Source organism: Lampetra planeri, chromosome 40 (genome assembly GCF_965212315.1).
Source record: "Lampetra planeri chromosome 40, kcLamPlan1.2.h2, whole genome shotgun sequence".
Lineage (NCBI taxonomy): Eukaryota > Metazoa > Chordata > Hyperoartia > Petromyzontiformes > Petromyzontidae > Lampetra > Lampetra planeri.
In genome coordinates this window covers 1,574,801-1,591,279 of record NC_136146.1, presented here as the reverse complement: position 1 = coordinate 1,591,279, position 16,479 = coordinate 1,574,801, and the positions used below count along the sequence as shown (strand labels likewise).

The 16,479-nt window shown below is 45.4% G+C and overlaps 1 protein-coding gene across 1 annotated transcript in view; it reads left to right on the top strand.

Annotated features, from left to right (window-relative positions):
* LOC144731678 (E3 ubiquitin-protein ligase PDZRN3-like) overlaps nt 1-16,479 on the top strand; it is a 66,151-nt gene that overhangs the window by 22,313 nt on the left and 27,359 nt on the right. The window contains exons 2-3 of the mRNA XM_078612854.1: nt 3,109-3,455; nt 5,650-5,740. Coding sequence (XP_078468980.1) covers nt 3,109-3,455; nt 5,650-5,740 — 438 coding nt within the window. The remainder of the gene's footprint in view (nt 1-3,108; nt 3,456-5,649; nt 5,741-16,479) is intronic.

The window sequence follows — 16,479 nt, the reverse complement described above, 5'->3', positions numbered from 1 at the left end:
GATCCCGATCCGGACCCTGCCTCCTGTTGTATTTCTCTTTCCCCGGGGTCGAGTGGATTTTTCTCCAGGTCCTCCTGGTTTTTTTTCTTCCACATTTAGAATCAACATGCCTTTAGAGTATTTGGCTGCTTTAAATCTCCACGTGACAAGCCGCTTAATTGGGCTATCATTTGTGGTCAGGTCGCGTCTGAAAAAGAGCTACATAGCCTTGCCTTGTAAAATTAAACATGGTTTTTATATTATTTTTTTAGTAGACATTCAAATTAAACTCCACTGTGCATATTCTCCATCAGCTCTCGATCCTCACACCGACGCACGCTTGCGTGCAGGGATGACGCTCTAAATAATTTACGCCTCATCAGTATTCCAGTGATGATACGCAGTTGGTACATATTCCCAGCTGAGATCTGCATTCACTACCGCCGAGCAAGGAAGCGGGCAGCTACAAGGCCGCCGCTTGTAAAGCCATTAGGAGTGTCGCCAAGGAAAAGGTCAACAGATTCGTGACATCACGTCTACATCGTTAGGAGCACAACATACGGAGCCCTGTGCTACCTCTGCCCTGATGAATATGCGCCGAGTTTCCGCGCACCATCGCGTGAGTGTCAGCGGCGAGGGTTTCACGCGCGCGATTTGTTTTTTTTTGCTTTCGCCGCAAGTGATAATTTGCATTTACGAAAAATAGTTTGCACCTGGCGTGAGCTGTGAGAAAATATCACGAGACAGTACGGCCGACGAGACAAACGTTGTGCCGCAGAGGGATTAAGCGAGAGATTTGGCGTCCTTAGTCTTTTCATCGTTCCCGCGTTCCTTCTCTCCGCCGCTTCTCATTCTGGCCTCAGTGCACGACGAGGTTCTTCACGAGAGCCATTCGGCTGTATCGGACGCGGTGACCTCCATTGCACCCTGGTTCCATTTGTCTACGTTTGCTCGGTTGATGATATCAATAAAATTGAATAAAAACCAGATGGATCATTAAAACCTCAGTGCAGAGATATGGTCTAGCGAGTGCAAACGATTAATTTAAAATCATCGTCGTGATTTGCTGCCCAATGGAGCGTTGAGGCGGTGCTCTACTTCCCGTTTAAACGCCGAGTCGATGGTGGCAATTCCACGTTAACATTGGCGGGGTCGAGTTTATTCATCGGGCAACCACCGATGATTTTCTCACAATCGGGTATTCACTTTTTAGACCCCCAGGGGGGATGATGGGCTGACTCAAACCCCAACCGAGGTTTTGAACTCCAGATTGCGAGACACTCACTCCACGTACAATAACGGCACGCAGCGCTTCTAACGTTCACACTCCACAGGGACAAACAATTACCCCCACATTTTTAGCAAAATATTCTACAGCCGAAAGTGAAACGTTTCATGGGCGAGCATTACAATGGAATCCTCTGAGCTTCGAGTTTCATGCAATCCTAGAAGATATGTTTAAATCCAACAAGGTAAAAAAAATTGCAAAGATATAAACAATTTTTGGTTATTTATGATGTGATAAATCTTTTGGGATGGGGTTTTTTAACACTGTAAGGGAGCTGCGATGTAACATTTCCTGGCTCAATTCCCCACGTGTTTGGAGTGTCATTCGAAATGTATTTTCAGCGCCTTTATAATACAAAGTGAACGGCTTACAACCTTAAGCATACCTTTCTCTTCCCACAGGCTTTGCCTTGCGATGATTCCACGAGGAATGCATTTTAAACGCGTACTCAAGTTTTTTTTTCTGCACGCATTCGCAAATTCGATTCAAAAAGATCTCTCCGACGAGAAAATTCGCTGGCCCCTGCTCTGCCACTATCTCGGTAAAATCCTCCTGCCCGATACAGAAGCCAACGCTGAAAGGGAAATGTCGCTTCGTGTTACCATCATGATGCGAATGCTCTACGAATTTTCATGAGAATGCTTCTTTGTACCTTGCATCGATGGTACAAAACATTATCATTGAGGGGTTTATTTCTTTTTCAACTTCAACACATTATCAGTGAAGGGTTTATTTTTTTTGTCAGAGCGACGGAAAATAATGCTGCCATTAACCGCACGTGAAATGAGGGGCATTTGTTAAGGGCACATGCTTAAAATGCACATTAATAATGCTAGCAAAAAAAACCTGACGTGTAAGTAAGAACATTAACCATATCAAATGTGAAAGTGCGCCCATGCCCAGCGGTATCCATAGGCTCTCAAGGCGCATAAATGCCACTGTTAACATTCTCCACAATGACGATTATTGTACAAAAAGGGTCCTTGCCTATTAACAAAGGGGTAGCTCGTGAGCACTGGTTCAGGTACGTCTGACTGCTGATGAGACACTGAAAGCCAACATCGACCCCAGAGTTTGCTTGCATCGAAACAATGATGCTGATATGACGCACACTCCCACGAGACGGTGTGGCCATTGGGGTTGGGCGAACGAAAAAAAGAAAATGATATTCACAGTTCGTGTGGAGAGACAAAGCTGCAACGTTGACGTTTAATTGTATTTTTTTTGGGATTACGCATCACAATGTGAAGCGCGTTCTCCGCAAAATGTATTCTCTCCACTCCAACAACCGATGGGGGCTTCTCACCGAGCGGTGCTGGCAACGGAGATGACGAGAGCCCCACTTCCAGCTGTGTTCAGTGGTCGATGGGCAGAAGGATGAGGAACTCTTGGTGAAAGTGATGGCTTAACGGGGCTCTGGAGTCGGGCTGTGGAACCCCTGGTTTTCTACTCACTATACATTAAGGCAGATACACCTCTCAAGAGTCCAATGGCACCAGGCACGTGGTTTAAAGTGCACACCACTGCTCCACCCACGGTGGCATTCATTTGCAAAGCGGCAATATCTTTTACCGACTCTACAAGAGATGAACGGGCTGAGCTGATCTTGTTGGCTGGGATTTTAACTCCCAATATTTATGGGCCCTAAGCTCCGAGCGATGCCCGGCCCGATAGAATCTGCTACGGACAAACAGCCGGTGTCCCCAAATCTTCAAACGAGCGCCGTGCAGCACCCCGGGGAGGCTCCGAGCCAGCGCTCGAAATTCCTCGGCTAATAATTCACCACCGCCCGGAGAGATTTCTCGCTCCTAATTGCCACCTCGACCACCTCTCGCCGGCAGGTGAACGGGAAGGACCTGTCTCGCATTAGCCATGAGGAGGCGGTGGAGGCCTTGCGCTCGGCCCGAGAGCCGATCACCATGCAGGTGCGGCGGAAGGCCCCCCTGCGACCCCGAGCCCACGGGGGGTCACAGGTCACGGTCGGCGGAACGCCAACTGCGACGACGGCGGCGGCGGTCGGGACGTCGGCTCCCTCGCCGCGAGCGGACGCCGCCACGCAGACCGAGTGCCCCCCGGTCCCAGAGGGCGGCAAGCCGAGGGAGCAAGCCACGGTCGCCGTGGCAACGGAGACCGCGCCGACCGTCCCCGCGGTGACGCCGGGACCGCGAGCCGTGCAGCCGCCCGACAGGTGAGTGGCTACGCGGCGGCGCTGCTGCGGCCTCTCCACCGGTTGTTGTTTTGGTCGGGTTGAAAAATGACGAGGTTGGGGAGGTGGGGGGGGCGGTGAGGGTGGGGGGGCGGGGGGTCGTCTCTCGCTTGTAAGAGTAACCAGGGTGGCCCAAAATGATGATTAATGTACAGCGAGCGATGAAGCACATCTAAATCAGAGGGAAAGTTGACCGCATTGTGGGGGGAATTTAAATTACTGTGTGAATCAATGACGAAGGAACGGCATTCCCGCAAGTCGGTTCGGACACATTTTCTCAAACTTTTCAGAGTATGATTATGTTCGTGAAACAATAAGCAGATTTAGGAAGATTACGGCACCAGTATATGAACCATGGGCGGCAGGGTGGCGCAGTGGTACCACTTGTGCCTCACAGCAACAAGAACCTGGGTTTCATTTCCAACTCGGGTGCCTTTTTGTGTGGAGTTTGAATGGTCTCCTCCTGTACTGCATGGGTCTACAATTTGCTCCCATAGCTATGATAAAAAAATATATATATATAGGTAACTGATATTAGCCAAAACATCTCCAAGCTGCAAATATCACTTGCAAATTATTCAATGGGGATTACACACAGCAGCAGCAACGTCACGCTTTTACTGCGGAAACTTGGCAGGACCCTCCTGAAAAAGAAGAGTCTTGAGACTCAATGAGGCGTTCCTGGGTAAACAAGCATCAGAAAAAAAATATGCTACAGCCATTTTATAATCTATCAGGAATGATTGTATGCCACTTGGGCTATCGGAGGTGTGAGGAAAAAAAAAGTATCGCCACAATGCTCACACTCAGGGAATTGCCTCGGATAGAAATGTCACGGACGTTTTTTTTCAAAGGTCCCTTCTGTAAGGCTGTCCTTACCCAAGTATCTTTCTTCTTGCGGATGGCTGTGTTGAAATAGCAACGACCATAAATCTCAATCGAGGTTTTAGGCACGTCATAGATTTATTTTTGGTGACGCAAAGTGAGGACGTTCCATTCCTCCATCGAAAGATCTGAGGGGACATTTGTCGATGATGTGTTCTGACTCAATAATATATGAAATTTCCATAAATTGTGTAATTTTTTGTGAAACAATGAGATGGCATATTACAAATTATAGGTACGTGGGAATCCATCAATTAATCGACTTGAAGTGATTGTGGGTATAAAGTGATCAATTGCAATATATTCAAATGATATGCTAATGATAGAATAATTTGAACAAAAATGTACAGCACAAACAGGGCAGTCGAAACAAGGAATAATTACTTAATCAAATCGTGACCCAAAATTGTGACAATTCAGTCAATTACTCAGAGAAGCTAATCGTTGAATGCCTCCTACATTGAGGGAAAGCTCAGATTTTATTATTTAAATTTTGTGCGAGGTCATTTGTGACTGGACTGAAACCATCAACTAGCTGCACTCGATCGCCGAGTTGAATCGCAGGGTCTCAAGATTATTGGCTCCCTGCGATCCCTTGCCACGTGTCTGTCATTTAAAAAAAATAAACACTAGGCTCTAAGAAACGCTGTCTCTGGTGTGGACCAATGAGTTTCAAGGACAATGCATGAATTATCAGAGTATTGTTTTTTGTTTGCATTTTGACTGCAAGTATTGTCGTTAATGTAAACATGATTCCTTGCAAAATGAGTCAGTTGTGTTGCCAGAAAAGGAGGCCTCATGATGATTTCATTGAAAAGTGACGATTTTCATTGAGAACGGTGGGTCATTAAAGCCATCTGCTGAGACATGTTTAGAAGGTCCGTTTGCTCAAGAGACGATGTTATACGTTAGAGACGACGCACCCAATGAGATTGTTTTACGAATTGAAATAAATAAAAAATAAGGATCCATCCTGCAATATTTTAAGTTATGTTTACAATAATTCACAGATTTACGCGAGAATGTTTAATCTCAAAAGGCGTGCGGGGTCCTTCATCCAGCAGTGGATATACAATGGCTGATGATTGGTAAATGACGATTAAAATGATGATATAGAAACACCTTACCTGCCTAGCCTCAGCAGCTGGTGACAATTCAACGCTGCTTAACACTCTTAAGCTATGCATTAAGGGGTTAAACATCTTGAATTAATCATTAAACAATGTTTTGAATACTGATGCGCTTAACGACATGTAAATGCCTCGTGTGTGTCATCTGCTCATCTCTGCAGCCAAATCCTAGTGGAGGAGTGTAACGATGGACAGGAATACTTAACGAGCTTGCAGCAAGAGGCGGAGAGGGCGGCTGAAGTGGAATTTGAGGCAAGTGTTTCGTGTCGCACGGTTGATCTGATGCCGAGTGGTGTGCGTGCATTGGTGGTTGGGATTTGTGTTTTTATCAATCTCCACCGGGCACTCCTTATTCTAATGTTATTCTCGTGCTCGGTTGAATTTTCTCTCTGTTTCTATGGCAAGTTTGCCGAGAAAATTACTGAAACATTCTGAAATGACACGTTGCTTATATTAACCTGTTTGGGTGGCACAGCTGTGGAGCGAGCAGCTTGCAATCCATATGCTGAAATTTCAGTTTCCTGTCGGGGAAAATAATCACCGATTGATCCCTCTTTGGTAATTAAAGTCAGTACCAACATTTTTTTTAGGGAAGTTAATAGTGGTTGTCCCGTGGATAAACTTGGCCCTGGCATAGTAATTTCGAATTCCCACAACTAGCTCAGGGCTTAACAGGAAATTGTTGCCATCCTATGCTCAAGCTGAGCCGGAAAATCACTTTGACTTTGACCTTGATATTTGTTGAATAACATTACAAGGTACGGTATATCTAAAGGCCAACAACTTTATGTTACTCTTAGCACATCCATATTAAATGTTCACAATGATTTGCGTGATTCAAATGTCAAATATGTTCACGTTAAAGTTTGGCCCAGGGATTTTGATGGAAGCTGAATGCAGAGGCAAGAGATATATAAAGGTCAGCACACAGAGCAGATTGATGCCAATGCAAGATCATGGATCTCTGCTTTTGAAGCAAATGCATCTTAACGATTTTTCTGCATAGAAGAACACATATTTGGGGGAGTGGTGACATAGCTGTAAGTGTGCTGTGCATTGAGCTTTGTGATGTTAAGCCTGCCATTCTTAGGCGGGCCTAACATCAGTGGAAAGTAAACCTGAGTGATTGTCACGATTGCTAGCCACCGACTGTTATTCGACTCCTTGAATTGATTACATTTCCTAATAGGATAATGGGATTGGCAAATTTAGTCTGGGTATTGCATGGGGCCTGGCATTCAGGCAAGAGAAGGCCTATGGGGAATGCCAGGCCTAGTAGACTCTCCATTCAAATGTATGGCTGACATTTTAATACTTGCTCAAATACATTTTTTTCAATTCAGGATTTTTCTTGAAAATGCATCACATATTTATATTCTATTAATTAAAACCTGGGTAAAATGATCTCATTTGGAAATGTATTTGTTTCTAAATTCTGGTCAATACCTGTAATCAAGCCCAAAAGCAATTAGCCAGTATCTAACAGCATCAACATTAATTATGCTTCTGATAGAGACCCTAACCCGAAAGTTAAACCTTAATAAGCGGGGCTATATTGGTCAGGCCCACAACAAAAACTGCACTCGCGGTTAAGAACAGGGGAAACCTCACTCATCTGCCGCAGTGTCATCTGCTAGAGGAGATCGTGCACAGCTGACGATCTAAGTACTGCCAGCGGCCGTGCCAGGGCCTGTGCCCACACATGGTCGTCATTGGTGCGACACAGTTGGTATGTTGGACACTGAATGACGATGACCATTCAATGCATTCATGGCCAATGCCTAGTGCATACAATTGTCCAAATTTGACCCAGATTCTGGAATGACGTTCAGGCAACATTGTAAAGCTGGTGGAGGGGGCTGGAGAGCCGAGTGGAGGCTAGCCCAGGTACATCCCTTACCTACGTCCGAGCATGCCTGGGATGCATTAATTAATTCCTGGCAGGATCCCAGTTAGAATCCATTCAAATGATAAGAAACGGCATGTGGGAATCATAGCACACTGAGCTATGAACCCAAATCTGAACCCAGCAAGCCTCCACCTTAATCGTTTTACGGGCACTGAATTTTTAACAGGGAATTCTAATTCCATTGATGCGTAAACCAACCGCTAAATTTGCAGTGCATTCAAAGCTAAAATGCTTTGTGTAGTGTTGAGTTAAACTAAATATTGACCGAATAATCAATTGAAGTTGAAATGACATAGGGTCCCACGAAGCATAACAAATGCATTCACAAATTTAGTGTCCGTGCAATTGAGTTTTGCGAGAGAGTGAAAAAACTGACCCAAAGTAAAGCTCAGACAAACTATTTGGAGCAATTTATATTCATTGCATTATTATTACAAAAAAATTAATCTGTATATTCTTTGTGCTTTTTTTGGTCAAATAGTACATATATAAAATTGGTATGTTTATTTATTTATTTGTCATAAAACATGCTTTGAAAACGTGTTACATGAGAAAAATCCATTTCCCGTGCGGTGGAGAGAGAAACATTGGCGTGTTATTTTTTTTTCCAAACAATCTTTGAACCAGCTGCATCACTTTAGCGCAACACTATTGCATTTTGTAACAATTTATATTACATGAAAGGACAGAATAAATATAAAACAAACATTTATTAATACAATTAATCGTACCAAACAGTATTTAAATTGACGATCCACTCGAAAACCCCCACATTTCCTTGTGCTTTAAACATACACAACTTTCACGTCCATCCTGTGTCTGGTGGCAGAAGATTGTCCATTTTTTTTCTTTCTTCCTCTTCTTCTCAAAGATGCTTTGCTGCAAATTTATTCTAAGAAGCGTTTGGGGAACTTAAACTCGGGCACTTGGTATCATGATGCCGTCTGCCCAAAACAGGTGAAATTCTCGGTGGATTCGAAATAATTTCCTGCACATTGTCGTAACCGTCATGCCACAAGCATCTGGAGCTTAACCTCAGTGGGTCCCCCCCCCCACCGAGCCCCCAAGCGATAAGCATGGCTAATGAGTCATCTCCAGCACCTGAGGACTGTGCTTTGGTGTTTACCTCCGATGCCATATCCTGCCACCAGGCGTGTATCCATTATGAATATTATAAGTTGAATGGAGAGATGTTAAGAAAAATATCGTAGCGAATGTTGTAGTTTCCTCCACATTGTAAACACATACTTTCTCTCCCCTCCCTCCTGTATTTTGAAGCAAAGCAAAAGTTGGGGATGAGACGTAGCATCCATTAGGTGTGCGAATATGTGAAACCGTGGGGATCGGTGGCGCAGTGGTTAGCACACTTCGCTACGAACCTGGCGACCAAAGTTCGATTCCCGCTCACAACCAACACCGGTGACGATTATCTCAACTGATCCCGAGCCTCCCTTAGGTCGACTTAGCCTCACATTAGTACCTGGTGCTAAATACAAACATCCCCACGATTGAGGCAAAGGTGGCCATGTATGGTGCTGGTCACCCACCCCCTCGTGTGCCTTGAGAAGAGAGGACTATAAACATCGAAATGGAAGTAAAAATATAGCAAATATTATATACACATTCCGTGTTATTGTCAACTCATGGCAGATGACAGCATGGCCCTATTAAAATATATTTTTACGAAACACAGATGTACATAGTGTTCATCTACGAATCTTCTCCATTTAAATCAAAATTATTGTAAGCCATGACGTGCTGCATGCACCTGATGATTGCTAAACATGTCCCACGTGACACGGATCATCCTGTGTCTGTAGAGACAGCCCTGTTCATTTGAACATGCGTCGTCTACATCTTACGAGACGAGTGTAACAATCATCGGGCATGTGACGCATGTAACGATGCAACATTGTTTTAAGCCATCGAAGACTATATGAACAATGGAAAAGCATGAAGAATAGGACTGCGGTTGAGAAGTGTCATACACCGCGTCAGCTTTATTGCTTGACTGATGGCGAGACGTTAACTAGCTCGCCCGGTATACAGGAGGTTGTGGGTTCGATCCCGATCCCGACCCTGACGTCTGTATGTTGGAGTTTTGCATGTTCTCCAGGTCCTCCGGTTCTTCCCTCCACATTTAGAATCGACATAACGCGAGTAATTTGTCTGCGACAAATTTCCACGTGATAAGCCACTTCATGGAGCTATTATTTGTGGCGACGTCGCTTCTGAAGAAAGAGCGATATAGCCCAGTGGACCCTTACCTGGTAAAATAAAAATGGTAGTAAATAGTAGTATATTGACGGGAGTTTAACACAGACGCTGGAGTAATGGTGAGCACACTGGACTCTGGATCCAGACATCGCCAGTTCAATTCGATTTCTCGGCATGGCAGTTGAAACAATGGTGCGAGCCTCTTGCAATCCCCTCCACCTCTGTCCACCCAGCGTGACGATCGGCAGGTGCACGTCTCGTGGGGCTGTGTGGAAGAGCAGCCCAAGCGGCGTAGGGAGGAGTAGGCCAAATGACCTTTTGAGGGGTTCACTAGAGCTCTCTCGAGTGCAGGCCCTTCTGCCAGCGGTGGCGTGAGCGAGACATTGCAGGGCTGCGCTCTTTTCCTTCACCTTTGGCAACACAAAAAAGCCAACGTGGTTTCGTTGAACTCCATCCCACGAAGCCGTGGACCAGCTCACAAACAGCTGACTAAGGAGAAGCTGATAGGAAAAAAAAATGGAAAAATGTTAAGGGAGGAAGGGGAGAGCTCACATTCCTGGTGCCCCCCCCCCACATACACAACCCACGGCTATGGCCAAGTCTGCAGTTTTGCCGCAGTCATTGATTTCTCTGAGCCTTCAGAGACAAGCAGCCAAAGATGAACGCAGCAACAACAACAACAAACCCATACGGGCTGTTTGTGTGAATGTGTGGGCAACACTTTCATCCCCCCCACTGTAGGAATGATTGACTTCTTTCTTTGCGTCCTTCTCAGCTGCCACTTTCGCTTAGCAATTCGCCCACCACCGTGGGTCGCCGTTAGTCGATGCGAATATTTGATTACGCAACCTTTGGACAGGGTGCTCCAGATGTCTTGTGACCCCCCCCGTCCCCCATTTAATAATGTTAAACTTTATATTTGTGCACACCAATGGGTGTGAAAATAGAAATGGGTAAACGATTTAAAGCTTTCGTGACTGCAGGGATTCATCTTCTTGGTTCTTTCGGTAAAGTCACGTAGAATGGAAATAATAAAATAATACAAAATAAAACATAAATGATTTTATTTTAATTATTTAAAAATAAAACATAAATGATTTTATTTTAATTATTTTATTATTTCCATTCTACGTGACTTTACCGAAAGAACCAAGAAGAAGGAAAATATGTTATGGATCAATTAATTGGGGGGGGGGGGCGGGCGGGGCAGTAACAATACATCTGGACCAGCCAGTGTATTGTAAATTTTGTAGATACATAACGCACAGGCGATTTTGCACAACACTTGATAGGAAGGCCTCTGGGCGAGAATGAGTAAAGTGCAGGATTTAAACGGAATGAAGAGCTGCGTGCTTGGAAACATCGCACCGAGACAAGAGGGGAATGCACGGATCGGACAACGTACACGAATTCAACATCGTATTGGCCGACAAAAGTCTGGTGGATTTGAGTCGGGACCACGTCGCTCCAAGGGATTCATGGGCCAATGGTCAACATTTGCGACGGCAGTGGCAGCCAAAATACAAGAGGCCACGTGGTCCGAGAGGACAGCCACCACAGAGGCGGACGAATGAGGTCTGCTCCTGTGCCACCTGGCCAGATAAAACTCATCATCATCAACAACATCGCCACCATCATCAGCCATGATCAAGACACTGGCGGATGAAGGCCTCGCTCAGCCACTGCTGCCACCCCTCACGGCTCTTGAACGTACCACATCCACCCAGCAACTTGCACTGGGAGCTGATTCCATCGCTCCACCCGCTCAGTAGACGGCCTTTTCCTGAAGTCGACGGAACTAATAATAATACTGGTCTGGTCTGCATCAGGCTGAACTTTAGATTTTATTGAGACGTTTGAACAAAATCCAAATCGTATTTCAAACACTGAAAATGCACGTTGTCGTATTCGTTATAGTGTGCGCGATAATAATTTAATCACATTTGTATGAGCGCTCTTTACACACACAAAAAAACCAGACCTGTCCTTGCTTTCAAGCCGAGACAAATACAACGAATTTGAGACTTTTGCTTTTTTATATAAAGGGCACGACTCACAACACGTACCTGTTACAACCACCCTTTAGACCCTCGTATTCCTTGACAGCCTCTCCGAAACTATTATAATGTTAATTGGGCCCAGGAATCCATCACCGCGTTCATTATGTGAATGCTGATTTTGCAAACTTAACTGTAACATGTCTAACAATAATGCAATATGCCATTGTGTAATATTACTCTCAATACGGATGCGGTAATACATGTTCGATTATTTAAAATTATTGATCTGTGATAGCTGCTAATAGGTGACGATTATTAAGCGAATTTTAAGTATTCATCATCAATTATTTTTAAATGTAGTTCTCATCAAACCCCACGGTGTAAACTGGCGCCTCCAACTCTCATTATCCAATCGATCTCTCTGGCCACTAAAGTCATCAACAAGAAGAGCCACCGCCCAACAACCGTGATATACTTCTGCGTCAAGGCCACGGCCACGTTTGGTGAACGTGTCGAGTTTTTGTTTTGTTAAGCGACGACAACCAAGGAGATACTTCTTACAGCCTCATTCATCCAGCAGGGTCACAGCAGACGGCGTGTGCTTCTCCCCCCCATGTCCCACACAATGCACCTCGATCGACGGACCGAAGAGGATGTCGGGATGGTAAAGGGTGTAACCGGTCCTTCGTTCACGAGGTCCACACAACTCATCCTTTGTCTCATGATCTGTGCGCCCTTATCCCGTGAACTGATGCCACTCCAGAGAACCAACGAGTCTGGTGTGAGCAACATGAATCTCCCAAAACAGGTTTTGCTCTACTCGGATTCATGAGTTATCTTAATCGTGCGTGATTTGCATGACAAAAACAATTCTGGGGAATTTGGGACACGTGAACCACCAGACACTTGAGCCGATCATTTCAACAGTTTCTGTTGTAGGCTATTTAATCATATAATACTCTGCTGCATGTGCAGCGAACGTCATGTATGTTTGTGTCTGGATGTATCCACAGTAGCGGTGAGTGGAGCGGTTAGCGCGCTGCGCTATGAGGCCGGCGACACGAGTTCGATTCCTGCTTACCGCCAACAGCAGGAACGATTACCTTAACCAGTGCTGAGCCTCCCCTAGGTCTGCTCAGCCTCAAATGAGTACCCAGTGTGGGTGTAAATATCGCCATGAGGGAGATAAAGGCGGCAGGGCGTGTGCCGTGCCGGCCGTCATAGGTGCTCGCTAACAGCCCTTGCCCCAACAGTCTCGTAAGGCTATAAGAGGGATCTTTGTCTTTTGTATCCACAGTGATAAAAAAAACTAAAATCTCTCACAGCCAACTGCAAAACTATACTACCGTGTTTACACTTAAGACAGTAGCAATTGGATTTTAACAGATATGCAGGAATAAATTGAGCCTACTGGTTTCTATTGAGCAAAATCAACTTTACACCTGCAACAAAATAAACATTCGTTTCACTGTAGAGAATATAACAACGTTTTAAGTTAGACAATACCACCACTTCACATATCTGTCCCTTGACGAAAAACAATATATTTTGTAAACTATTTAGCAGTTTCACCATTCAGGGTCTCATTAAGAGAGTCGGGCTTGCTTGAACACAGCTGCCGGATTTTTATAGGCGTGATCCTCTGTTAAATATGGGTCCTAGTTCAACGTCAACCTATCAAATACGAAACACAAAATAATCATGTTCGCCAAAATAATTCTGACATAATGAAATCATTTCACAAGGCATCCCCCCTTTATACAGCCTCGCCAATGCTCCGCACACCATTGTGGAGATTTCGCGATATCCTGCACCTCGAGAATGTCGAGAGATGACACAAAGTGAAGAATACAACAATGAGATAGGATGGCGGGAAACAAGTGTGAGATAAGGACTATAATGGCCAGATAAAAGATTAAATATGTGGATCCACAGGCTGAGCAAAAAAAAAATTGGCCCGCACAATTAAATTATATTTCTTTCCGCTTGCTTACTTCATCCCGTGACCGAAACCACCGCATTATAAAGAGCGTTAAAATTCCACTTACTAAAAATAAATAGCGCACAGATAAGCGAGCGCCGGCCTTCTCGGCAACGTGCGGGTGAAATTCATCCCCCACGCGTGCCACTGCCGCACTTGAAAAAAGACTTCAAGATCGTCGTTCCATTTCTGCATATCTTGATGGACCACATTCGCAACTAAAATGGTACCGAGCCCGCGTGCCACGCTTAAACATACTTGGATGACTCATTTCACTACATCTAGCCAGCGTCATCATTTTTATACAAACTAACATTTAGACTGTTTTATTTTGATTTTACCAGGTAAGGCTGACAGAGCTCGATACCGTACAGCTCTTTGTCAAAAGCGACCGGGCCACAAGTGATAGATCAATGATGTGGCTCATCATGTGGAAATTCATAGCAGACAAATCAAGGCCGAAATATAATAAATAATGGGACACATCCCCCCCCCCCCCCAATATTCAAATATTCTCAAAATGTCCCCTCCAATACATTTCTGTTTATATGATTGTGGTTATGGTTGTACTTTATCAATCCCTAATCTCTGGCATTACATACAATGAAACAGAGCAATGTAATACAATACACTATTAGACATTATTGTAAAAAATAAATACAAAGTCCATCCTGCGCGTTAGTGATATTTTTTTATATTTTAGGCAGGAAATGACGGGAAATTAGTTTTTAAATTTAGATTTTTTTTTTCTGGGGGGGGATCCCCAGACCCCCTGGAAGATTTGGTCCCCCCCAATGTTGACTCCATGGCTACGTCCTTGAGCCATATACTCGAAACGCATGTCATCGTGATCGTCAACATTGTTTAGCCACTACTGGATGAAGACCTTGCCACATTCTCGTCATCCCTCATGCTACCACGATGCCACAATCCAGTCCATATCCTCACGTGCGAGCTAATCTCACCACTCCATCTCCTCTCGAGCACGCTGCCTCCTTTGGCTGGCATTCCATCGCCAGCCTCATCCCTCGCAAGCGGTGATGCGTCCGGGCTTTCACGGTCATTGGGATGTCCCCGATTTGTGATTGTTCCCCCGTTCCACGTGTTCCTCTCTCCGTATGTCAATGCATAGGTAGACAGGAGAGCGCGAGGTATCAGGTGGTTAGGCGAGCTCCGTCCACCGATTCATGAGGACCAAGTTGTTAGAGGTCCGTATGAGCACTTGCCTCTGAACCTCAATGCGAGTAAAATCTAAGCGCCCTCCGCATCCGAGTGAGTGTATGCCCACCACTCTGTACGCCTGCATCCATCGCTGGCGACGCGAAGCGTTCACGCGATGACTGCGGTGGCTCGTGCCTGTGATCCGGCACCGAAGCGGACCAAGGGGCTTGGTGGATCACGCAACATTTGTGAAACTCTCCACTTCACTGGGCTGCTAGGTTGGCCGTGAAATACGAGGGCTGCAAATGGATTCTTCGAAATGTTGTTGTTATCTTTGTGTGCTCCGGTTTCTTCGCGAAGTTACCTCCAGTGTCCTCCCACGTGCCAAACAGCCAAATGCAAGACCCTCCTGAAGGAGAGGCCACTCGACACCCTTATCCTTACACAATGTCATGGCACGTGCAACAAATAACTGACGCTGCTCATTTTGTGTTATACAATAAAAAACAAATATATAGAAACATCGAGCACAGGTGACCAAAGGCTTCAATCGCCAAACGACCAGCAATAAACAGCACCAAATTTTTAACAGATACGAGTTGACGCCTTTCTTGAATGGAAAGGAGACGATGGGAAGGGAATTGCAAGTGTCGAGTGCCAGTATGAATGTATAACATCATCACAGTGTGTGGCGAGGTAGAATGTAGCCACTCCCACAACTCTTCCAATATATTTGGCCAGCGTGGAAGAGGAGGCCAATCATCCCCTCCAGAACACCATCCAGAGCACCATCTCTCGTGTGATTCATCTTGTGGAGGCCCTGACACCAGCAGCAGTGGTATGAGTGAGCAATTCCGTGGCCGCACTTTTACGTTCTTGTATTGTCGAAAGGCGCAACTTCAAACGATCCTTATTCAAACGTACGAAGCTAACATTGCCACCGATGTAAGTATAACAAAATAACACAAACCGGGAAAGCATAAACTACATAGCAGCTACCTTTGTTACAATTAAATCTCGTTGCAAGCATTCGGGGGGAATTGTGCGTTGACGAGTTCACAATTGGTCCTGATATCGTACGGAGGCAGCCATTGACAAGAAAGATGAATATAGTCTGTGTTGGGGACCTGGGTTTGCTCCTGTTCGCTCCCCCACCCCCCTACTCCATGGACTCGCCTCTCTCCCTCTGCCCATGCATTGTAAAGCAGCTCTGTGCCGTGACCTCGTAGCTCGTGATTAATGGGCCTGCCTGCCTTTGTGCGGCAGAGGGGAGGAAGCCAGGAGCCAGCGCTCGGCAGAGAGACTCCGCAAGGTCTCAAAGAGCTTCGCACGTGGCGCGCGGGGCGCCACGCGGGTTGTCCATGCCGTGTCCGGATGGATTGTTTTTAATGATATAAATTAAAATCATCGATGAGTTCTGTGGGGTGCCGTTGAGCTTGGTGAAGGAGGCAATGGAGCAGTTCAATAGTTCGGGGAAGTCTCCAGAAATATTAGTTGTTACCAGCAGGGAGCACCGGGGGGTCCTCTATTTGTTTGGTAATTATTAATTTTCTAAATAAGTTGCTTTAGCTGTGAAAATGTCCAGTAAATCTCTATTTTACTTGTTATTATTGCTATCATATTGCTGCCTCTTAGAGGGATGTTGGTCTTCGTGGCGAAGCCTGCCCCCACCTCTAACACCCCCCCCCCCTCAACCACAACCAATGGCCCCAAATGAAACAAG